Here is a 27,459-nt window from a genome sequence, read left to right as displayed (position 1 = left end):
TAAAATGCTTATACAGGTTGTTCTAAAGTAACACACCAGAAGATGCTTCCATGCATAGCATGTATGTATGTACCATATAGGGCACTACCATAGGAAACTTGTAATTTATGGTGTAAATAATTGTCATAACCCAATGCATGTAACTGTACCAGAAATATCCAGTACAAAATATACTTAGAAAAATTAATGAAAAGAAATGTTTTTGACAATTTTTAAATTGAAAGATTACAATTTAAAAAATATCAAAAACATTTGTTTTCATTATTTTTTGTAAATACATTTTGTACTGGATATTACTGGTATAGTTATGTACAGTACATTGGACTTAATTAAATCCAGTTTTATGTAGTACATAGTTATCATTAATTGTCATAACCAGTAATCATCAGGATATACTGTAAAATTAATTACTACTTATTTAATGAACGTAAAACTTAAAAAAATTGTAGTATTTAACCATTTTATTATGGTTTGACAATAACTAATATTAGTTTTATATGTTGTAATAATAATTAATTTAAGGTATAACTTGTTCCTGACAGCACTGCATATGGTGCATAAATTTTAAAAGTACTTTTTTAAAACTTTTTATGGTTCTACTTATTATACTTTTTAGATGTTTAATGGTACATAATTGTTATGTATGGAAGCAGTCTCTGGTGAATTGCTTTTGAACAACCCTACATATATATATATATATAAAAACACTTTGAACTACTTTAAGTAACAGCAACATTGTGATTCATTAATGTCTAACTGTGTAAATTTTAATAAACAAAATTAAAACATTTTTAAAAAAGTAATGAAAAATATTTGATATTTAAATTTACCAAATAAGTGTCCCAAAGACGAATTGTACACCGCAATGGAAGTTCTCTCATTAAAAGATTATTCATCCATCGAAATGAAAATTGTAAATATTCTACAGAATGTCGATGAAGATGTTCATGAAGTGGAGCTGATAAAAATAATCAAGTATTTGATGAAATTTCCAAAAATAGAGTACTGAATTATAACTTGAAATTTCAAAATATAACAAAAGAATTCATGAATATTATTTGAAATAAACATTAAAAAAATTTTTTTTAATTTAAATTGACTTCAGTACAAAACAAGCTATTTAAATATTTAATAACACAAAATTTTTGAAATAACTACTTAATTATTCTATAAAAAGGAAAAAAATGTGACTCAATAGAGATTTTAAATGTATATATTATTAAATTTAGTAATTAATTCATTTATGCATAGTGGATAAAAAAATAAACTTAAGTTTTGGCACAGATTTTATTACACAATACACAGAAACTCTTACACCACACTACTTTCAAAATACTGTAGCTGTACACTTCTGTCAGTATCTGTAACACCTGTCAAAGCATTCCTGAAAGCTATTTTTTATGACATCTTTACAGGATCTTGTTGCTACAATTTTCCTCTATGCTATTGATTGAAATTTACTACTCTTCAACTTTGCTTTCATTTTGCAGATAAGATGATAGTCTTTGAGAGCAAGATCAAAGGACACAAAAGTTGAGAGAGCATTGTTATGCTCCTTCTTGGTTATTGTCGGAATGTAGTGACGACTAATACTTGACTTCGTGCATTCCTTGTCAACAAAATAACTCTAGAATGAGTTGTTCGATTTTGATGAAATTTTCTAGGATAACTCATCATCACTCAAGGATGAACTGATTAAAATTTCAACTCTCAAAAATGATCTGTGTTTGTAGAACTGGAGATAGGGGTTTTTCTTCAGTATGGATCATTTTTTAGAGTTGAAATTTTAATCAGTTCATCCTTGAGTGATGATGAATCGTCCTAGAAAATGTCATCAAGATCGGACAACTCATTCTAGAGTTATTTTGTTGACAAGGAATGCATGAAGTAAAGTGTTAGTCGCTTCCTGCATGCACGTGTAGAAGCGTCATCTAGTGGTCGGAAAATATGACAAGCATTAAAACGGTAATTCTGAAAGGTAAACGTTATCGCTAACTAGATACACAACAAACACAAAGAATCTTTATAGAATAATAAGTTTAAATAAGTTTCTTTTTTAAACATGGAGCAGCAGCGATCAATATTGATGGCTTTACGATCCATTTTCTTCGTCTTCCTATCGTTAGTACAAAATTTCGATCTCTAAATAGAGAAGCTGCACAGAGATTCCAGATTGAGATGAAGTTGCTCAAATTCACTGTCATCAATGAAATGTCAATGATTGGTGCAAGAATGCTTTACATGATCGAGAGAAGATTGAGGAAGATAAACCCTGAGAAAGATGAGCCGTTTGGTGGATTCTTTATCTATTTGTTTGGTGATTTTTGTCAGCTTCCTCCTGTTAAAGATACTCCTCTCTACTCGAGTGTTTTTTACAATGTAATGTCTAATTACATTGTAATGTACAATTACATTACATTCGCATTTGATTCTTTTGAGAACTTCATTGAACTTAGTAATTCTCATAGACAAAATAGCACAGATAGTTCCTTCACAGATGTCTTACAACATCTACCTTCAGGTGATTTTTCTGATACAGATCTGAACACTCTGACGACAAGAAATCGAGCCTATTTATCCAGAGATGAACTTGATCAGTTCCAAACGGCTATATCCAACAAACGAGCAAGTTAAACAAAGCAACAAGGACTACTTGCAGTCAACTGGGTACCCTCTTGCTTATATAGCATCTGAAAACACTCCAGATATTGCCCTGCCTTCATCCAAAGATGACTCAGCTCTTGGTCTCTCCAAGTATTTGCCAGTAATGCCAAGTAAAGCCAGAATCATGCTGAAAGTCAACTTATGGGTGCAAGGAGGACTCGTCAATGGTTCACTAGGAACTATACGCTACATTATATATGCTCCTAATGCTCGCCCTCCAGTTCTTTTTCTGTTAATTTTAGTGGAATTCATCTATGGTAATCTGTTTCCAGTAATCCCAATAACACACTCTTCGAACGATGGCAGTATATTGCGATCTCGTAGACAGTTTCCCCTTACCTTAGCACACTCCATGACTATACATAAATCACAGGGATTAACTCTTCCAAAAATCAAAATACATATATGGAGGAAAAGAGACAGCTATCAGTCTTACCTGTGTTACATTGAGTCGAGTTAAAAAAATAACTGACTCAGTATTTTTAAAGAGTTACAATAAAGATCGCTATGAGTCAATCTGTAAGTCCAAAGCCCATAGTGATAAACAGAATTTCATGAGACGTTGACATAGCAATTAATTAATGGCTTATTCTGACCTTATATTTGTACCTTTAAATGATCCAATAGAAATCAAATATATTGTTGAGAACGAATGATTATTTGTTTCTTTTTTCCCTCAAAATCTAATCTAAAAAATAAAGGTGCGAGCAGCTTCGTTCCGACTACAAGCAGATAAATATACTAGTTAAGTAACACTGTATTAACCAGAAATGACCAATGCAAACTAAATGTTTCCATATTCAGTTTCCATTGGTGATGAAAGCTCTCAAAAACATCACAAAGATAGCTTTCAGAACTGCTTTGACAAGTGGTGCAAAATTTGTAGTAGTAGAAATTTGTAGGTGCAAAAGATGCTGTTATGTAATAAATGATCTTTGTGTTTATGCTTCTCGTTTTGCAAAAAAAGACAGGACAAAATTTGCTTTAACTAACAGTCACCATACTAGTTGTTCTCACTTTTTATCATGAGAGTTATGAGACCAATTTATTAAATTAACAGTGGTTACAGTTGTAGAAAAATGTATAAAAAAACTAGTTAAAATTAAATTATTGAGCATTCAAACTGTAATAAATTTACAAAACATAAATGTGAGAAAACAACAACAAAAAAAAAAAACATATCATCTGCGAGGTGGCAACATCCATCACTGCACCATCAAGATGCTTACTTTGAAAGTAGTTTAAAAATACAGATATTTATAGAAATGTAATAAAAATTATTTTTATCATCTGAGATATTAAACATCAAGAGAATAAAGTCATATTTTTATTTATTTTGTTATGACAGTCATTATCTTTAAATGTTATTGAAAAATATATAACATCTGTTATTAAATACAATTTTTCAAATGGATTAAATTTATCATAATAATTATGCAATTGTTATTTTAGAAAATGTACATCATAATATTGTCCAGGTTTATTATTATTTAAAATACAGTAATTTGCTTAGGGTTATGTTAAATCATTCTGCTATTTAAGCAACAGCAACATAATTTAATATAATTAAACCAAATTGTTAATAGTCACTTAAAATTAATAATGCGAAGTCTGGTTAAATTTACTAATAAATTAAGTTTAAATTTTAAAATAATTTTTTAATGAAGTTCTGCAAATCAAAAAAAAAATTTTTTTAAACAAGATTTTGTCTAAATCTATTTGAAAAATTTTTTGAGTTGTTTTAATATGTGAATATTTTTGTTGTCTATTTTGAGATAAAATGGCAATTATCCTTCACAATAATTAAACTTCTACAATTAAAATGTAACTGAAACTATGAATGCTTGTCTCATAGATTTGGAGACAAATGAATAATCTAATAAGCAAATACACAAACAATAAACAATAAAATATATATCATATTTCTTCAATTCTAGGATGCTCTATCAATTAAAATTTTAAAAAGCATAAAAATCACAACATAAATATATCTATAAAATTACCCACACCTTTGATTTTGAATGAAATACTAAAATAAAAGACTGTATTATGAATATTTACAATCTGCTATATTATTTATATGCTCTTCTATATACATAAAACACATTTTTGTTGCAATGCTGTATCATATCTTTTTGAAATATTAAATGGGGATTTAAATCCAAATTTTAGTTGAATTCAATTTTTACAGCATATTGATGCACATAAATGAAATGACTCTCAGATAAACTCTGAGAATGTAAAGGTAATGACAACTACACTATAACTCGTTCTTTGAAGTTATCAAATTGGCATACTTCTCTTGATATACGCTATATTTTGATTTCAGAAATATTAAAATGTGAGAGTAATGCATACATTAAGATTGAAGATATATAGTAATTACTTAGACATGAAATACTACATTAAAATTATTTTTACTAGAAGTTTTTCAATATTTTAATTAAAATCGGTACAAAAACAATCTGTTAATATTTTGCAAAGATTTAAAATAGCACTTTAATTGATATTAACTTACCATCTATTCTTTGGGTCAATTCTTTTAGAAGATTCACTTTACTTTGTATTCCAGGCTGGGCAAATGTATAGTTGTCTTGAATACCATCTAGTAATTTTGACATACACCAAAAACTATCTGCTTCAATTTCTTGAAGTTTATCTCTAGACAATTCAGAAACATCATATTCTTCAACTTCAGTATCTATAAAATATTAAAAGTAAAATCAAAAAATACATAAATATATAAATAATTAATTTAAGAAAATAATCTTTTTATAATAATTATGCTAAAATAAACAGTATTTCATTAAATTATTGATATAATGATTTTATAATTATATTTAAAATTAGTAGATACTTTCATAACCTTATCATATATAGAAAATCAGTAAAAGAGTAAAAGATGGCAGAATATTTCATTATATATTAAAAAAAATCAAATGTTTCATTGTTGTAATTGTGTCATACGATATTCCTAATAAGTTTAATATAAAAAAATACAAACCAACAGTATCAATCATTTATGATTTGTAACATCAATAATTCTAAAATTTAATATAATAAAGATTAAGTACAAAAAACAAAAATCAAAACAACATAATGTCATGAAATTGAGAATTAATTCAAGTAGATAATGTAATTATTTAATTCCATTTTTACAAGCAAGTGAAAATATTATAAAACTTTAATAAAAGGGCATTAAAAATCAAAGGTTAGGATGTATTATTATTATTATTTTGTGAATGAAAAAATATTTACAATAATAAATAAGACAGAAAAATGCTTTTATTTTTGTGTAAATGCAATCCTGATAATTTGTTATAGCAATACATATTGTTATTGATTGTATCTAAGGTTCTAGATTAGTCATAAACAATCACATGTTAACAAAATGATTAATTACAAATTTCTTTGTGTTTCATACTTTTATATTTCTTTATTGCTTCACAAAATTTGAATCAGCTTGTCAAAAACTGATCAAATTCTGTATTTATTTTAGAATAATTGTCCATTTGTAAAAGAACCTACAAATTTAATAAATTAGATAATATTTATTACCTGGAGGAACAACTTCTTGTAAAAAGACAACAAAAAATGGTGTTACAAGATCATTCATTCCTTGAACATAACCACTGGCAGGATGACGAATGGCCCAAATGTATAATACACGTTCAAATGCCTAAAAATACATAAAAAGGTAATAATTGCAATTTACATTTTATAATTAATAAAAAGTATTACATTAATTTTGTTTAAAAAACATATACTATTTCATTCAAAAGTTATAAAAAATTTTCTTGTTATACTTTAATATCTACTCTTTTCTTCAAATTCAAAACAATAAATAGCATAAACATTCTCTAACTTATCTTGCTCATTTTCAATATCTTTGCCAACATAATGCTCACATTTATATCTCTGAGCAAATTTATTGGGTTGTTCGGAAACTAATTTCGTTTTTTTATTACTAGAGGAATTAGATGTATTTTTACCAGCCAATTTTATTTTAAACCACATTTTCATTATATACTTCGACAGCTGACATTTTAAGGCTTATTTGTAAAAAATTTTGTTTGATTCTGTACAATTGTTTTTTTTTTTTCGGTGTCCCATCAAATTTGGAAAATTGAAAGCATCAGTTTCAGCATATTTTGCTTTTTTATAACTAAAAAATCAAAATGCTGTTCAAACAAGAAAAAAATTGTGGTACATGTTTGGAGATGTGTTGAGAGAAAGACAGTGCCAAAATTGGAAAGACTGGTTTACAAAATTGCGTTCTGGCAATTTTAATATCAAAGATACACCACATCCTGTATGGCCATTTGAAGCCAATGCGCAATTTTACAATTCTATGTATCAGTCTAAGGATACAGTGGTGTCATCCTGACGTGGTATCAAAGAGATACTGGCCCTACGGTCACAAATATCATCAAACAGAAAAGGCTAGAATTGATCAACAAACAAAGTGTAGTGTTTTACCATGATAATGCCAAATTTCACACAAGTTTGGTAACTCGTCAGAAACTGTTATAGCTTAGATGGGATGTGTTATCACACCAACCATATTCGCCAGATCGGGCGCACTCAGATTATTACTTATTCCGGTCTATACAAATTTTTTTTAACTGTAAGACATTTACTTGAAATGACAATGTCAAAAATCACTTGGATCAGTTTTTTGTAAACAACGATCAAAATTTTTATGAATGCGAAATCATGCTACTACCAGAAACAATGACAACAGGTATTTGACCAAAATGGTCAATATATAATTCAATAAAATATTTATTTATTATAAGAATATTGCATTTATTTTTCTATGGAAAAAATGAAATTACTTTCCGAACAACCCAATATAAACAAGTCTTTGAAACTAAGAACTTTTACATTGAAGAATTTAGTACAAAAAATTGCTTAACATCACTATGAACAATACATGTACAATCTCACTTTCCCTATAAATGCATTATTACATTTTACACAGTGTGATGTACCAATTGGCATACTACAGTCGATCCTGTTTTTGTGCGGTGGATAGGGACCGCATAAAACGCATTTAAAAAAATAAAAATAAAAATAAAAAAAAAAAAAATCACACGAAACTTCATGAGTGGCTATAAAAAATAGTTTTCGCAACACAATTGAAAAAATATTTCTTATGCGGTGAATAGGGACCGCATTAAAAAAGTCTCACGTAGAAAATAACTCAAAACCATAAGAAATAACTAGGAATTGCTTTTTTAACTCTTTGGGCCTTTTTCTGCAATCCCTAATGGGGAAAAAAATCCTCTAAGAATTTTATTTTTTATATTAATTAATTATTTCCACTTAAATACGAATCTAACATTAAAAAGTTAAAAATAATCCTTAAAAAATGATTTTATTTGATAAATATATCTGCAGGAAGTGTTATTTCATTTAACAAGGCTTGAAATTACACACCTGCAGTCTAAAGTGGAGGGGAGCTAACTTACTGCATCTGTTCAAATATAACATAATATTTATGATTTTTATGCTATTAAAATAAGAGGGGACTGAAAAAAACATATGAGAAAAAAATTTTACTGAATAAAAAAATGAAAAAACCTGCTGATGTCATAGAAAACATCCAATAGAGTTTTAAAAAATTTTACAGGAGTCAATTATATTCTAATTTGATTGAAATTTTCATATACCACACAAAAAAAAATCACAAAAAAAAATCGCACAGAAAAAGACCGCACAAAAACAGGTTTGACTGTATTTTCTACTAAGCCTAATTATCATTCATCTACCAAGGAAGAGATTAACACAAAATATGCTGAAAATAAGCAGTATATTCAAACACAAAATACACTGATACAGAGGTTATGCTCAAAATAAAATGAAATAAACATTTCTATAATTTCTAGAAATCCTAATTCCAGGTTTAGGAAAACTCAAAAATTACCTTAAAACTGATCAAACAAATTTGTTCAGATAGCATAAATGTAAATCAATACAACTAGTTTGGAGCTAACAGAAATAATATTTATCAAAGTAAATAAAATAAGGGTTAAAGTGTGCCTACGTAACCCCTACAGCGGCACTTCCGGTCGTCATCTTGTTTAACACTGCGACTGCATAGTTACAAAATGTTGAACAAAAATCGCCAATTTGAGTTCTATGAGTAATTATTTTTACTATATAAAACTAATTATTTTCCAAAAAGATTTTAATACTCACTAAATCAGGGTTTTTAATTCTTTTTCCTTCTTTTCTGTCCATGACTTGATGTGGCAACTATCTCAGATATATTCTTTCTTTTGCTTATTGTTTTGACATTCTTACTTTCTTTTGCATTAACTTTTTCCTTTCCATTTTTTTTTTTTTCATCATCTTTTTAAAAGATTTGGGTGCTGCAGGCACTGTTTCCAGTTCCTTCCATTTTACTATTTTTCCTGAACCTGGATAAATCCAACTCAAATGTTGTATGAACATTTTAAAAACGTTCCCCTGGTGATTTTAAGTGCCATTTCACAAACTTTTTGTACATGAAGGAGTATAAATACAAAACTGACATTTCCTTGGTATAATGTACAGGTAGATTTTTTCTATTTTTTAACAATCCCCATAATCTTTCTACTTTCAGGGTATGCTCACCAGTTGCTGAATTGAGAAAATTTTCTGAATGATTAACAGTCCTATGTTCTATTTCAATACTTTCTAGGTCATTTATGTTATTGTATCCTCTCCACTCATCAGTCATTATAATACTTTGAGATTTGACAAGTTAGAAATTACCCAGTTGAGTGTAAATTCACTTCTATCACTGACCTTACAGACAAAGCAAGAATCATCGTCTCTACATATACTGCAACTACGCATCTTGTCCCCCTCAGTTTCCATCTCTTTTCGTATTTTGTTTTTGCAATAACAGTTTCATCAATTTCTGTGGTTTTATTTGGACCACCAATTTTGAACGATGACAAATTACGAACAGCAACCATCATTACAAACCTTATGTAATTAGCCCAATCAATAGCTGTTTTTTTAGTTACACCCACAGACAAAGCAGCAGTACTTATCATACATTCTAAACAAAGATGACGCCAAATGAATGATAAAATATCGGCCCAACTTATGTGTCCACATATACCTCATAAAAGTTTCCTCATATGCCAAATAGTTTTTTTTTACAATTATTACATCACAGCATTACAGAATTTCTATCAGCTCTGTAGATTAATTTCTGACATTTCAAACAATTAACACAAACATCTTCAATACCCAACCGTACAGCAAATTTAACATCTGAACTAATCTTTTTGTCCAACCCTAATTCATCAAAATCTGATTCCATTAGGCAAAAAGACTTTTTAGAATTACAATGGGTCCAAAACTCGTCGGAGTTAAATTCAATTTCAGACATTATGTTGTTAAAAGTAATTATAAAATTTAAATTTCCTTGAAATATCGAAACAAAATTAAGAATTATTACCAACTCCAAGTTTTAAATTTCTCTTTAAACGTTATAAATGCAATTACAAAAAGAATACCTGTGACACTAACCAATTCTTCAAAAAAAGGTATACTCACATTTGCATAATATCACATTTGCAAATACCATTAATTTACATAAAATAAAACCAAAAATCTTTTAGTGGTGCCATCTATTTTCTTTTTTCATACACAACTGTCATCGAGATTACTGCCATTGGGGTTACCTAGGTACACTTTAACCAAAACAAGTAATCAAAGAATGACCTAAAGTTTGTTACAAAACTAATTAATTATAAATGGCAAACAACTACATCTACAGAAGCCAAAATTTCTCGAAATCAATCAGATAAATATGACTACATAAATATTCGTAATACAAAACTTACCATTTATTATATATACATATATCTTGTATACAGGTAAAAATAAAGTTAGATAAAACAAATAACTAATTTAAAATAATCATTAATATATTATTGTATACAAATAAATGTTAAAAAATTATGTTATATTACCTTTTTAAGTCCTTTTATATGACTTAACAAATAAATAATAATGTAAATCATTCAAAAAATTATGTTATTCAAATTTACTTTATTTTAAATACAGATTGACATTGAAAATAATAATGATTATACAAAAAGTTATAACTATATTACATATTACACATAATATCTGTTTACAAAATTTAAAAAACAGAAGAATAAGGAAAATATTGATAATGATTTCATAAAACTTAAAATTAATAATAAAAATATTAACACACACTTTTGACAAAGATCATCATCAAATGTAAAAGCATTTGAAGCTATTTTGCAATAATTCCTGTGAGATTTCCACCATCATAACCAAATCACCAAAAATTAAATTTTAAACAACTGTACGACAAAAAACATGAAAAAATACAAATTGATACTTTCATTTTTTAAATCAGTTGCACTCTATAACTTAAAACAAAATATTTTTATTAAAATTTTACATAAAAATTGACAATTGTCACATTATTTTTCTGAATTTATAAATACATATAGAGTGATCAAATAAATAAGTAAAAAAAAAAAAATTGAAGTATTGCCTCCTATACATTAATAATATTCATATAATATATTTTTAAGAACTAAAATATTTCAAATTTATTTATCATCATCATATGGTCTTTTCATGTTTAAAAAAATATAGAACTTTCAGCATATTAATTTTTAAACTGAGATAAATTTGCTTTAATATTTTCATACTTATTTGATAATAAATGATCTAATAAAATGTTGCAAAGTGAGTGTATTTTTAATTTCAAATTGATATCACTAAATAAATTATTCTGATCTGATCATCCAATTAACTTATCATTAATTTTTTTAAAGATTTCAGAAAATATACTATTAAATAGAAGTTCAAAAATCTGCCTCTTTTCAATATAGCAATATTGGACATGTTTAAAAATATGCAACAGAAAAATTTAATTAACTTCAAAAGTTTACTTACTTCCTGTACAATTTCCTGCTGAAATAATGGAACCAAAGGGCTCATTCTTGGAACATCAATATGAATCTTAAAATAAAGAAAAATCAATATTTACAATATTCTTTCAAGACATTTATATAATAATACTATATACGATATAATTTCAAAAATCATTCATAAGATATAGTTATTGACTTATATAATGTTTACACTAATTTGAAATTTTAATTAAAAATATTTGATAAATTTATAAACTAGAACAGTCCTGAAAGATAAACGTTAAAAATTGAATTCTTGATATAAAAAAAAATAGTAAACATTTTTTTAAAATCAGAAGTGTTTAATATTCAAAAACTCATTAAAATAATTTGTCAATAAAATATTTCAGTAACAGAGATATTACAAAACTATTAACATTTCCTACTACAACAGTTTTTATATAAAATTTTAAAAGTAAAAAATTCTAATTGTTCTGCATTATTTCTATAATTTTTCAGATATATGTATTATTATGAGAAAAGGAAAATGCTGAAATATCAATATTAATATTTAAAATGAAAAAGATCCTAAATATTTATAAAGCAACTGTGTGTGTGGGAACCTGGACTTTTGTTATATATACTTGATAATTATCATTTGATAACTGTCAACAATTACCTGACAACATCTCATTTTACATGTTGTCAATGCCGAAAGTGATGCTTTTCTGCAACCTTTTGACCTTTCAACTGTATGCTACTGACTTTAATATAACAATTAACAGCCCATTAAGGCAGTTGCCACCCATTCCTCTGATGGTTACAGTCATTACCCAATCCTCTAATGAACATCATCGCCAAACAGATTTATTAAGTGCCTCTTATTAGAATTAATGTCATCATCAAAACAGAACACTTAACTACCTCTTAATAGGATTAACTTCATCACCTAAACCCGGAACAATTCTAGATTTCACCTCTACTCCCTGGAAAGGGAAGTTACTACATCTACTAGTGAACCAACTAAACTTCAGATATTTATGTCTATGTGCAATATCGTGTAAACTCTATCTCTCTCACAACCATCTACAGTGTATAGGTCAGTTATTTTGATATAGTACAATTTATATATCATGTAATCCCTTTTTTCTTTTCAAATAAAAAACAGTTATTAGTTGTCAACTGGCATCTGAGTGATTCACTTCCGACTCACTGTCTCTCAGACCTCCTCCATCCCAAATCCGATCACCCATGCACGCAACCACTTGCATGACCTAGCAGCAACAACACGGACATTAAACAAAAACAGTCCTAGTTGCTGTATTATTATACAGTCATCGCCGAAGTAATATCATCCCTTCAATCAAGTAGTACAGAAGTCTAGTTTAAAGTTAAAATGTTTAATGCTTTTCATTAATAAAATTAAATTTGTTATCCAAATAAATTCTTTTTCTTAAATTTCTTTAATAAATTTTTCATTTTTGTCATTATGTTCACTAGCTGACATCTTGTTGTACTTGACAAAAAGAATACAATGAATAAATCAAAAATATTTATTATTTCAATAAATACAGGTAGCTGAACAACAGTAATTACTAGTTATTTAAAAACTGACAAATATTTTCAAATTAATGAAAAGGTCCCCAAAATAATCAATATTGACTCCTAGGCATCATTAAGGCATTTTCAGAATCTATAATTAGTTGAAAGTCAATTAAACATGGTTGATATAGTCTAATGGGTTATGTATATGACAGTTCTAGATGATGTAAATTTGTGTGTACTAAATAGATCTTTCCTATGAAGACAGCATGTGGATTAATTCTGGCTTACCAGAAATATTACAGTCAAACCTGTTTTTGTGCGGTCTTTTTCTGTGCGATTTTTATTTGTGCGATTTTTTTTTGTGCGGTATATGAAAATTTCAATCAAATTGGAACATAATTGACTCCTGTAAAATTTTTAAAAACTCTATTGGTTGTTTTCTATGACATCAGCAGGTTTTTTCATTTTTTATTCAGTAAAATTTTTTTCTCATACGTTTATTTCGGTTCCCTCTTATTTTAATAGCATAAAAATCATAAATATTATGTTATATTTGAACAGATGCAGTAAGTTATCTCCCCTCCAGCTTTAGACTGCAGGTGTGAAATTTCAGGCCTTGTTAAATGAAATAACACTTCCTGCAGCTATATTTATCAAATAAAATCATTATTTAACGATTATTTTTAACTTTTTAATGTTAGATTCGTATTTAAGTGGAAATAATTAATTAATATAAAAATTAAAATTCTTAGAGGATTTTTTTCCCCATTAGGTATTGCAGAAAAAGGCCCAAGGAGTTAAAAAAGCAATTCCTAGTTATTTCATACGGTTTCGTGAGACTTTTTTTATGCGGTCCCTATTCACCGCATAAAAAAAATATTTTTTAATTGTGTTGTGAAAACTATTTTTTATAGCCACTCGTGAAGTTTTCGCGCAATTTTTTTTTATGCATTTTCTTTTATGCAGTCCCTATCCCCCGCACAAAAACAGGTTTGACTGTATTTTTAACTGTATTAGCAAAAAAAGGGAGGTTAATAAAAAGTTGAGGAATCCTTGAAGGGGCCAACAGTCAAAAAAGTTTGAGAACCCCTGATGTAAAAGATAAAACTGATGAAGACCACACAGGAATATCTCACTACAATAATAATGTATAATTGAATAAAAACAAATTGCTACGGTTAAATCATAAACAAACTATTCTATACATAAATTTTACTTCAAATTTAACAATTATATCTTCAAATAGACAGCAATACAAAAAAATATATTTGTAATAACTATTACATTTAAATTATCAAATGTAATTCTCATATGTCAAAATAATGAAGACAACAATATTGATAGTATGAATGCACATTTCTGAAAGATAATATCAATAAAAAACATGAATAAAAGCTGAAAATAAGTTAATGTTCATTTGAAAACAAAAATATTCAAAATTGTTAACTGTAAATAAAATAAAAAATGTTAACAGTGTTCATAACTCCTTATGTCATCCTCGTTAATTCACACTGATTCTAATATGTATTAATTCATATTGTTAACTAAATTTATTCTAAAATAAAAATTAAATATTAGTGTTCGTGTTAATAAATTGAATCAACAGTTAATCACTGTTTTAAAATGTTTATGTTAGAAACAAAGTAATAAGTACCTGTCGATAAGTTTCCTGATACACATCTTCGTGTCGTGTATCATAATATTGGCGTATAAAATTAAAATATTCTACACGTTTCCTTTCTAGTGATGATTTTCTTCTATCAGCATTAGCTGGTAAATAACCCTATAATAAATTAATTAAATTTCCATAATTTAATGAGAATTTTATTATTATTATTTTAACTTTAAAAAAAAATAAAATTTTATTTAATGGCTTACTGATAAGAGTCTCCATGTATCAGGTCTTACAGATGTAGGAATTCCCGACCAACTAAGTTTTCTCAGATCATCTAGAATAAAGCAATGAAATAATTAAAAATATTTATAATAAAAATTCAAAACTAACTATAAATTCATTACTCCAAAGGATGAATTATATGTATATTCATGGCCATTTTATTTGCATGTAGTGTGTAATTAGATAAGAAATTAAAAATATGTAGTCCATAAAATTATAATATAGATAAATTTTTAGCATTTTTGTATATGTCTCTTATGAAAGTGTCTATTGGCAATTCGTGCAATCAAAATATAAACTATTTGTTTTTATCCAAATATTTGCTATAATAAGAAGTATAAGTTTCTAAAGAAAAAATAAATATGTAACATTATTTTTATTTATTTAATGAAAAAAGTTTATCCAAATTTTGGTGAATTAACATATTCATTAATTTAAAAGCAAATATTCTAAATATTTATCAGTAGAATTTACACTATGTTCTAATGAAATGTTCAGGTGAAGTTCATCCAACAACAGCTTACACTATTGAATTTAAAAATTTTTAATACATTCTTCTTTTATAAGAATTAATTTTTTAATTTATTGTTGCAAATAATTCAAGAATTTTTTAAATAATAAACTTCTAAAATACTAATGGAATTAGAAAATTAAGACATATCTCAAGAGTTAATTTTTCTTTTTGAAAAAATACTTAATTACTTATTTAAATATTTTTTATTCTATTATGTAATACATACAAGAAATAAATTAATATAAAATCTAAACTTATCTAGGTATAATAGAGAATAACATGTTTGGTTACAGATGGTTAACTGTAACCAAACATTAAAAAGAAACTAATTCTTAAAATAAAGTTTATAATTTACCAAGATCTGTATTAGGACCCTTTAAGAGAGTAGAAAACTTTTCTAATCTTGCAATTTCTCTTTCTGTTACACCAGGTGAATTATGAGATTGAAGTGGTTCTCTAGTAGATACCCTCTGTGGATAGGAATATGGCGTTTGTCTAATTCCTAGTCCTGGACCTTGAGGGTGCATATGTGAAATGACTGGAGGGGAGGGATGACGAGAAGGTGATGATGCATCTAAATATATATTCAAATATAAGAAAAAAGTTTTTGGACCTACATAAATAATTAATTTAACTACAATAATAAATTATTGTAGTTAAAATGTGAATTTTAACTACAGTAATTCCCAGGCAATTTATATAAAATATTTTAGGGAAGATTTTAGTTTAATTTTTACATTTAACTATATTATTTGTTCATTAATTAATTTGCAAACTGATTGAATAAAACATTTAAAATTAAATAAAGTTTGAAAATGGTTTAATAAACAAGTATTCTTGGCAACTGCAAAATTTAATTTCATGTTTTTAGCAGTGTTAAAAATTAATGATAAATATTTATATTACATTATAAATATTTTTATTTTTATTAAAAAACTAGCAGTACCCACCACGCATTGCTATGGTTCAAAATGTATCTATTATTAATGTATAACACTTCCGAGGGGAGAATTTTGAAAAATTCTTTCCTAGTGTATATTCTCTTGATGTACCCTATTAAAACGCAATCAAAGATGCAAAAAACTGCATCTAAAATAGTATAATAGAAGCTCAGTTCTTCATGGTAAGCCTTAATTTTGTCCCTCTCCCGTGGGGGGATTTCAACATCTATATTATATAAAAACATGTGCATAATCGAACGCAATGTTGTGTCAAAATTTCAAAGCAATCAGTGAAGAACTTTCAGAGATTAGCTATTAGGAACAAACAAACATGTACATTTTTATTTATATAGATTAGACATGCTGTAAGAAAGTAATATGTTTTTAGATTTTTAAAAAATGTAAAAAAGCCAAACAATATTTTAAAATTGACTAATGGTTATAGCTATTTTAACTTTGGAGTTTTAAAGAAAAAATTTAAACAGTGCAATGAAAGTGTTACTTGATATTATTTTAACCTTTTTCTCTTATCCTCATTTATTATGAAATTGTAATATAAAGAATACAATATTTTCTTTACTTAAATCATAAATACTGGATTGTTTTTAAATATTGAATTCTACACATTTATGTAATAATATTTCTAAAAAAGGTAAGTGACAATTTAAGAATATGTTGGTTGTTACTTATATTTTCTTATATGTGAAGTTTTAGATAATGTAATTCAGCACTTGGAAATTTATAACTGAAAAGGAAAATAATGTTTTCAAAATACAGTTTGACCTCAACTTAAATGTACTCAACAGATGAGAATTCAATGCAACAAGATGCTTTCCAATCTATAATACAGAATATTCGAAACAACAAGCACTGACTGATATTTTTAAAAACAAAATATTGAGTATGATGAAATTCAAATTCCTATGTGCTCTGATCAGAAGACCCATAGGTTCCAGTCACTATTTTCTTTGTTTTATTCACATTGTGTATTTGTTTGTTAGGGTATGTCATTCATTCTTAAACAGTTATGCAATTTAATGAATATTATCTCTACATTGGAAACCTCTCTATCAATGACTACAATTTTATTTCACTACACTTTATTGATTTGATTATCATTTGAACTAACTAAAATATGCTCTTTAACAATGCTGAACTTAGATTAAGAATAAACCAAACTGTCTTTCAATGTTTAAGTTGTTTACTTGCAAAGATTTTTTAATGTCAATTTGATATTTCAAAAAATCTTCAAACTGAGCATATATCATTCAAATTACAATTTTTAAAAAAGTACATTAACAGATTCCTAATGTGCCATTTGGTTTATTCTTAATCTAAGTTTGGTAATAAAAATAAAATTTTTGTAAATAAAAATAAAAAGCATATTTTTATTTACTACAAAAACTGCAAAACGGTTCTTCTCACTTTTAAAGTCAAAGACGAAGTGACTCATCAAGCATATCCAGCTGCAATTTCTATTAAGCTGCCATCAGCACAATCTAATGTCTAAATGGATCTCCGTTAAATACATCTCCTTTCCACCATGTATAAGACTGACTCTTCTGAAGATAGAATGAAAATTATTGGCTAAGCTCATCAATGAAAAAAGAAAGGAGATTGCTTCTTCAGAATGTTTGCTTTATCTTGCCCATATGGCCTTCACCAAATGATGTAATCCTCTGTTTTTATATGAACAGTTAGTAAAGATTTATGCTATCTCATTCAAACAGTCACTTGTAATGAAAGAAAAAATAAACAAAAAGTTTTTCTGATCTTATGATCCTCCAGTTACAAGTCAAATCTCTCAATCAAGATTAGCTATTGTAACTACTGAGATGTCACAGTCCCAGACAATATCCATCAATTTTTAGAATATGGACTTAAATATATACCATCTGTAAAAGTTCCAGTAAATCAGTTGATTCCATCTGTCATGGCAACAGCCAAAAGTTGTCAGTAGTCAAAATCTGATTTGAAAATAGTGGCCATTTCTAAACTTTATTCTGCTCAGTATTTTTCTAACCCTACTTATACTCAACTTAATTTGAACCCAATTGTGGTTAAGAGAAAATGTAAGTTGGCAAAGCAGTTTCTCCACAACAAAAGTCTAAACTATTGATTTCAGAGAAGATCAAGAGATTTGTTCTGTTAATTCAATTGCCTTTATGTCCTTATATTATACTATTTTATTATATTATTGTCAACTAAGGACTTATCATATTAATAGGACTATTATACTGGTGTGCCAATTTTTGCAAAGGAGGAATTCTTATTCAAAGAAAATAAATTTTATTTTTTACCTGTTGTTTTCCCTGCAGGGAAAAAGAACAGCACATCAGAAGTGAATCACTTGGAGACCAGGTTAACAACTAATAACCATTTAATTTCATAGAAAAAGAGTGAAGAATACAATTTCAATTTAGTAAGACATTAAATTCAATGGATCTATATTGTAAGGGGTCACGAGAGAAAGAGTTCACATGAGATTCGTGTGGAGATAAAGACCTGTGGGTTGATGGATCCATTTGTAGACCTGATGCAGGAGAGGATTCAGTCTGTCCCTTAGGAAGGTTGAATAATCAAGGAGGTTGGCATGTTAGAAGTGTTCTGGATAATGTTCTAGGTCAGAGTTGATCATATATCCATTTTGGAGGCCCATAGTTAATGGTATCAGTTGAAGAATTGGCGATGACTTCCGTTATAGCAGTGGTTCTCAATCCGTGGTCTGCGGAACATGGGTGCTCTGTGAAGCCACTTCAAGTGTTTAGTGAAAAAAAAAACAAATATACAATTAAAAATTGTTGCAAAAGAAAAATCAATACAATGTAAAATAATTTTTGTATGGGAATGTAATCAGCAAATGCCAATCTACTAGACCAAGTGCAACTGATTTCAAAAAGGTTTGCCACCCCTGCTTTAAAGCTGATGTATTGTAAGTGTTCTGCGGAAAAAAATGTCAAAGTTTAGTGTTCCCCAGCTTCAAAAAGATTGAGAACCACTGCATTATAGGACTGGGTGGCGACTTGTTGCATCAGGGAGAAATGGGTGATGACTGCCTATTGAGGGACCAGCAACAACTGCCTCAACTGCCTGTTAGTTGTTATATTAAAATGATGAAATTGAAACAGCAGGTCAGGAGGTTACAAGAAAGTGTCACTTTTGATGCTGAGAACTTAAAAGACAATCTGCTCCCAGTGTGAAAGTTGACAGTTATTCAACAAAGTTGTATTGTCAAAATGTTCTGTTGTGAGTTCAGATTCTCACACACACAGTATACCATAAATTTGGCATGTTCCAATACTTCAAGCCAGAAATTTCTTTTCAACCACCTAGGGACATAAATGAAATACATCTGCCCTTATTCACAGGGCATATTTATACCCTTTGTCACCCTTATTAGTGCAGGAGGAACTGCATCTGCAGCTACAGCAGTATCGAATGTGGGATACTCACGTACAAAATTCAGGTATATTAATAACCTGGTCCACAGATCTCTCTTCCCACCTACTGTTTTACAACCCACTAATAACAAGAAAAATCTGGTATTTGCTCAATCTTCTGTTCCATATTTAGTGGCTGTTACTCTACATGTAGTTTATGCTTTCAAGAAACAAGGTGGTTACACTTTTCATTAAGCTGCAATCATCTGTTTATAGAATTCTTTGTAACAGCAGGGATATTCTTGCTTTTTTGGAAAATTTAGGAGTCTTCATAACCTCCTTACAGCAAAGCTGTATGAGATCAAAAACGCTTTACATAGGCGCTACTTTTTTTTTACAGTTTTAGCACCAAGGGGATGAAGACCCAGGACTACTCAGACATACTACCAGAAAATTAGCATAATAGTTGTTTTCAAGAATAATATTGATAATAGAGCATTGATTATCCAAAACAATTCAAGACTGGGGTTGTTTGGATAACTGATCATGTACAAAAAAATATATTAACCTATCCCATGATGAAATTTTTCTCCATTGCATGTCGCTCTGCATTGAATTTTCGTCGATGTTAAGCCGAATGAAAATTTTTTAAAATAATAATCATGGCTATTGTATTGTTAAAAATTATTTCTTTATTTTGCACAAACAAAATAAATACACATATTCAATATACATACATGTATATTGAAAAATATAAAAACAAAAAAAAAATTATATTTCAATAGTATCAAAAATGTCCTGATTCAGCATGACACACAGTCCTCAGAAAAAAGCCACACAAACAAGCAAAGCTCACCACTCACAATGGGAAAAAAAGCCTTGTTCAAATACTGGCACGTCCTTAAGTACCTTCTCATGGTTGCACCAGGGCTGCCAGCTAAAAACATGCATACCAACAAAAATAATATTGGGGTAGTCCAAGACATAGCCAAATATTGCAGTGCCACAGCACAGCACGAGCAGAAATTTGAATTTGCTGACTGGAACACTTTCAGTTAACTGATGTTTCAGTTGATCAATATTCAGATAATTGATGCTTTACTGTAATAAGATTACTACTGACCTTGCTAGAAAAAAATATTACAGAATATTTTACATTCTTATGGTCTGAAGCTTCCCTCCTTAAGTGATGTTTAAATCACAGAACCATCTCTGAGAGTCATTGTATTTAACAATGTTAGAGCTCTGTAACAAATTTATTCTTGATTTAACAGAAATATGGGTTACATTTTATAAAATATTTAAAAAAAACTGCATATTTTTGTTTGTCTATTTTTATTTTTAAGATTGATATGTTGAAATCATAACATCTATTTGTGTCTGTTCAATTTTACATAAAAACTATGCACTATGATTTAAAATAAATGTATTTTGTGTTTGGAATCTGTTAATGTACTTTTATAAAAGTTGTATTTTGAATGGTATATGCTCAACCTGATGATGATATTTTGAAATGTCGAAAGTACTTATACAGTTATTTTCGTCTACAAGTACATAATTTCTATTATCTGTGTTGCAGAATCCTTAAAACCAGTATAATGAGTCCTGATAATAGAAATTATGTACTTGTAGATGAAAATAACTTTATAATAAATTAAGGACATTGAGGCATATTAATTCGTCGAAAGTACTTGTTTGTAATAAAAAAATCTTTGCAAGTAACAACTTTAATGCCAAAAGATAATTTGAATTAACTTTTGTTTTCTTATCATTAAATGAATGAGTGTCTGATAAGTATCACATATGCAAATGATTAAGTTACTTTTTCATTTCATGCTAGTTCATAACCTAATCAATCATTTGGAAAACAATGTTATACTATTAAGTAATATGACAGAGTGACTAATTATGCTGAAATGAGGTACAAATTTTGACCATAAAAAAATAATGGAAAAGCTTGACCTTCTTTACAAAATTTTGATTAACAAGAGATTTTTCAAGAACAGCATATACTTGTAAATTGGAGTTTATAGTGTACATTTTGTGATCAAGCTGTTGAAAAGAAAACTAAAAATTGTAAATAAATACATTTAAGAAGACTTGCATTACTGTATAGTTTTCTGGGTTTGTGTGTCTATTATATGTGTAGTTTTCTGGGTTCAAAGTTATAAGTTAACAAGTTTTAAATATATATTTTATTCATCCTCAAATTTCAAGACTAGTTTTACTAAAAGTAAAATTTTGTATTTTAATTACATCCCATTTACAGTTTTAATATACAAAGCAAGGATAAATAAAATCAAAAGTGATTCAATTTCTGAAGTTAACTAATTAAGAAATGCATATATAATTAATCAATTTACCTTTTTGTATGGCCAGTCTTTGCATTGCAGCTGCTCTGATTTCAGGTGAACTGCTTGGACTATTAATAGATCTTGAGCCATTCTTTGAATTCTCATGATTATATAATGAAAGTTTATTCAATTCACTGTGATTAGTTATAACAGAAATAGCTGTAGATTGGGCCACACGAGGCAAAATTTTCACATCTAAAATGTTTATAAAACAAATTAGTAAAATACATAAAATATTTATACACTAAAATTAAATATTATAGGAAAAATATATTGATAAAAAGTGCATAGAATAAGCAGTAACAATTTAAAAATTCACAATTACATTTAAATTTATAAAATAAAAGTAGGTAAACATAAAATGTTAAAAATTTATCTGAATTCTTTTCTAAAATTTATATTATTTATCTAAATAAATAATAAAATTAGCTATTTAGACACCTTAAATCTTACACTTCAGAAAATTATTTAGAAAATCCAATATTACAATTCACAAAAGTAAATCAATACTTCTTATTTATTTTTCACATTCATATCTATATGAATAATTTAAATATGTAAACAAAAACAACATAACAAGTCAAAAAATTGGCTAACAACTTTCAGATAAGGTAAGGCCCAAATTTCAGTCTAAATTTGATTATTTAGAAATTAGGCAGCAATCATCAATACAATTAGTGGCAAGTAGAAAAAATTTATAATTTTAATTATACTGAGTAGAAAATAAAAATGGTAAGATGATGCTGTATGTGCAATACCTTTTGTCTATATGTAATGATGAACTCACCTATTTGTATCACAAAATACTTTCACTAGAAGTCAACCTTGCACGAGTGCTATTTATGGCCATCAAAATCAAATGAAAACATTCACATACTTGCATTTCACATCTGTAGTCCATGTAGTGTGTAACATTGCACTATATACTACAGCATGGATTCAATACTATGAGCAGTGTTACCATTTTGATAAAATTGTACTGAATTCAGTATGTTTTTATGAAATTCCATACATTCACTTTTCAAAAAAAAAAAAAAAAACGCTATTTTCAATACAAAATCTAAAACTTGTGATTATGCAAAACTTTTATTATCAAAACATGGCTCTTTTATTCTCTTCCCCAATTCTTTAAAGTTATGTCACTCTAGAGGCCTAGTGGTTAGTAGTTTCATTAAGATAAAGAAAAGTGGAAAAGTAAGTATAGATAAATAATAACTACAACTACACTTAAACACCAATAAACCAGAAGTTTTTGCTAATTTATTGATGTTTAAATGTAGTTTCTATTATTTATCTAAATTTACACCAGTAGTATCATAAACTGTATGAAAAGTAAGTATAGTTTATGTAATTTAAATAGTTGAATTGATACAAATTAAGTAGTGTCTATTTACTTATTTTTGTATTTTTAATGAATGGCTATTTAGTGTTTGCAGCAAAATTATTTAAATTAAATTCTATTACTTAGATTAAATGGTTAAATAAAAATGAATTTAGTACGAAATACAGATTTTTATTTTAATGTTATATGTGACACTGGCAGCTGTTTTTATTTATTTATATCATTTTTTACTTTGTAAACAGTGCTACAAATATATAAAGTTGTTTTTTAGAAGTTTTCATTTACTGTAAATGTCCTACTTTCCAGTATGTTTTCAGTCAAGTCTTATTGCACTTTCAAATTTTCTTGTTGCAACACTGCCTGTGAGGTATGCTTCCTCCATGTAATACAGGGGTCGCCAAAGTGGTCGATACAACATTATTTGGGGGTCGATGAAAAGACTAAAACTTACAAATTTTGAATTGAGCTAAGGATTGCTAAGGATCATCAAGCTAATCCATCTCATTGATTGTCAGTTACAAAAATTATTAACAACATATATACAATAAATGTAAAATTAAAAAAATATATATTAAAATAGTAAGAGCTCTTTTTTTTTGCTTGTAACACAAACTTTTTGGTGGAGGTCAATGTGAGGTTTTGAAAAGTTGTGGGGGGTCGATGATCAAAAAAGTTTGGCGACCCCTAATCTAATAGCAGAGACAGGAATGAGCAGTGCCTACCTTTCTATCTATTTACCCAATGGATAGCATTTAAAGGGTGTGTACAGCAACTCTGTGGGAGATTAAGGCAATCTAATACTATCCTTGTTTGCAAGAGCCATAAAAATCTAGAACTATAGCCTTGCACCAGATAGGGAGATACAGAATGCCATGTATATTAGTGCAGAGATTGATGTAAATTTGAATTTTCGCTTTGAAAAACTCAATAAAAAATATTTTTACTCATATTTTTGGGCATCATTGCCTATCTTGCATGCTCTGACAGAACACCTTTAAATATGATGATATATTGAAATAATGATACAATGTAATGCAGAATACGTAGAAATATGCATCAACATGCATGACTACGTCAGGGAGTCATTATATGGACCGTTTATTTTGAAAGTGGTGTAAGTCCATTTTTGGAAAAAATTGAGAAATCACATAATATACATATAATGTAGTGTGAACTTTTTATTTATAAACAATTCACACTTATTATTTTAAAATAACCATAAGCTTTGATCAATTAAAAATTCATCGGTAAATGACATTGCATAACCATTGATTATGAAAGTGGTGTAAGTCCATTTTCTGCAGTCTAAGCACTTGGGCTTCCATAAATTACATGTGCATTTCTCTTGAAACTTTTACTCCCTTCTCTTGTACCAGTTTTTCCAAGTTTTTGTAACTTCTTCCCCTCTTTTGATGTCCAACATAACTCAACCCCCATTAAAACTTTCATCACTTTATGAATGATAGATACCATAAGTGGAAATGAAACATACAAGAAATTTTGAAATATATATAATAAAATGCTTAATCTCTATAAAATTTAATGAAATAAATGGATGTCACCTAATGCTGAACCGTTCTTATCTGACTTGTCTTAACAAAAGGGATTAACCCCCTCCCTCCCTTCCAGTGGACATCATTTATAGACAGCCCCTTATAACTGAGGAGGAAAACTATAAATTTTACCCATAAATGTACAATTTGATAGAATGGAAAAAAAATCCATGTAATGAACCTAAATGAAAAGTAGTGTCTAATGGTAGCTCATAATAATGATAAACTTATCATAAAACAGTTTAACAATAAGTAAATATTTTTAATGTTCAGAATAAACAACACAATTTTATTTCTTGTTATTATATATAAACAAAATCAGAATAAAACACAATGTGTTTCAAGTGAAATTGAGTTTTACATAAATAGAAATTTAATGAGTTTTACAGTTCAGTAATTTTGAAAGTGGTGTAAGCCCATTAATGGCCCTAAAAAAATATATTAGTTTAGTTAAATTCACATAGAAGTCTTTATGCAATTAACTTACATATTTCTAAAGTCATAGAAAGATTGTAAAACTTAGTACACTTTATTTATATTTTTGAATCAACTAAAATGCAAACGTTTAAATATCTCGAAAGAAGAAAAAATGGACTTACACCACTTTCAAAATAAACGGTCCATATACAACAAGTTCGTGTAAAAGTCAATGAGGCACATGTGGCAAAATTAACATGTTAACATTGACAACAGGTTTAACCAACCATATTAGTCAATTTTCAAGGCTAAAAGATACAAGTGGAACAAGCAATCAACACAAATTGTCATCCCAATTATGCATTGGTCTTAAGGCATCACAGCCTGTAATAAAATTTTAATAGAAATAAATAAGAATAAAGTTGTCTTCTGGAATAAAATCTGTCCTGATAAAATCAGTAGAGATAACGTTCTGATTAAATGAGAAAACCTTAAAAGAATTTTTTAGAGTTTTTTTTTAACAATATGACATAATTTAACTGTAAATTCTGTTGTTCGTAGCATAATGACCAGCAGCAGTTATCAGGAATCAGCACAAGTGTCTTTCTGTTGCAAAGAAATTAGAAATTCTGAGAGCTGTTGATGAAAGTTGAAAGAAAAAAAAAAAGCCCAGAAATTTTGTATTCCAAAATCAAGCCTGTCAACAATCATTGCAAGTCATGAAAAAAATTGAAAAATACTGTAATAATTTTTGTAATATATTGAATTTCTAGCTGCATTTTCTGGACACAGGTCGTAAAAAAGAAAAGCAGAAATGGAGTTTTTGTTGAAATGGTGAACCATTAAAACATTAATCCTATTTATTAAAAACTGGTGTTGTGTTGTATATTTTACACCTCATGCCACACATATATTTTCCAGATCAGAAAAATGGACTGGGTCAATCACTTTTGCAAATGATGATTTGGATACTAAGATTTTGACTGGCTTAGGAATCAAACTTCCAGTAAATGGTGTTACATTACAAGAAAAAGTTCAGCAGGAGTCTTTGAAACTTGGAATGACAAGTATCAGGACATCTGATGGATGGCTAAGATATTTAAAAAAAGACATGAAATCTCTCCTCTGAAAACATGGTGAGAAGGAATCTGTTCCTGATACTCTTGTTAATGATAGGAATCAAAAAATTACATTGTTGACTGATGGTTATAAGGAAAAAAACATTTTTAATAAAGATGGGACTCCTTTTCAACATGCTTTTGATAAAACATTATCCTACAAAGGACAGACATGTCATGGCAATAAAAAAAAAGCAAGGAAACGCTAACCCTTCTTTTCTGCACCAACTTAGATGGATCAGGAGAACTGAAACCCCTCATAACTGGAAAATTTGCAAAGCCATATTGTTTCAAAAATGTGGAGCAATTACCATGCATCTACAGGCACAGTTCCAATGCATGGATGGTTACTGAAATTTTCCAGCAGTGGCTTCAGTGTCTGGATTCAACAATGAGCTCTCACAATCACAAGATTATCCTGTTCATTGACTCTTGGTTCATAAATTAGAAGAACTATCTTTGAAGAATATGAAGATGCTGTTTTTCCCTCTAAACTGCATAAGAAAGCTGTAGCCAATGGATCAGGGTATCATTTCTTGGCTAAAATATACATAACAGCATGATCTAGTTCAATATCTGTTGAAGCATATGGACACAGACATCAACATAGCAAAACTGAAATGAAATGTGTTTCAAGCTATGCAGAGTCTGTCTGGACTGTATGTTGAGACAAAATGCTTGCCAATGCTATTTCCTATTGCTTTTGGAAAACAGGTTTTTCAACAAAAGTGGATGTTCATATCACTGAAAATACCAATAAAAAAGAGTGATTGAGAGGCCATATCCAGTGTTCTATGGCTTGAAAGAGTTTCCTTCAATGATTTTGTAGAAAGT

The 27,459-nt window shown here is 28.3% G+C and overlaps 1 protein-coding gene across 1 annotated transcript in view; it reads right to left on the bottom strand.

Moving 5' to 3' along the window:
- Tbc1d22 (TBC1 domain family member 22) overlaps positions 1-27,459 on the bottom strand; it is a 58,214-nt gene that overhangs the window by 7,504 nt on the left and 23,251 nt on the right. Inside the window, exons 4-11 of the mRNA XM_067272926.1 lie at positions 22,205-22,390; positions 15,876-16,094; positions 14,988-15,058; positions 14,764-14,892; positions 11,608-11,673; positions 6,223-6,343; positions 5,183-5,365; positions 831-958 (exon numbers count right to left, since the gene is read on the bottom strand). Coding sequence (XP_067129027.1) covers positions 831-958; positions 5,183-5,365; positions 6,223-6,343; positions 11,608-11,673; positions 14,764-14,892; positions 14,988-15,058; positions 15,876-16,094; positions 22,205-22,390 — 1,103 coding nt within the window. The remainder of the gene's footprint in view (positions 1-830; positions 959-5,182; positions 5,366-6,222; positions 6,344-11,607; positions 11,674-14,763; positions 14,893-14,987; positions 15,059-15,875; positions 16,095-22,204; positions 22,391-27,459) is intronic.

The sequence above is a fragment of the Centruroides vittatus genome, unplaced genomic scaffold, assembly GCF_030686945.1.
Source record: "Centruroides vittatus isolate TY-2023 unplaced genomic scaffold, ASM3068694v2 contig_459, whole genome shotgun sequence".
Classification (NCBI taxonomy): Eukaryota; Metazoa; Arthropoda; class Arachnida; order Scorpiones; family Buthidae; genus Centruroides; species Centruroides vittatus.
Note: the sequence above shows the minus strand (reverse complement) of the source record. Positions and strands in the feature narration are given on the sequence as shown.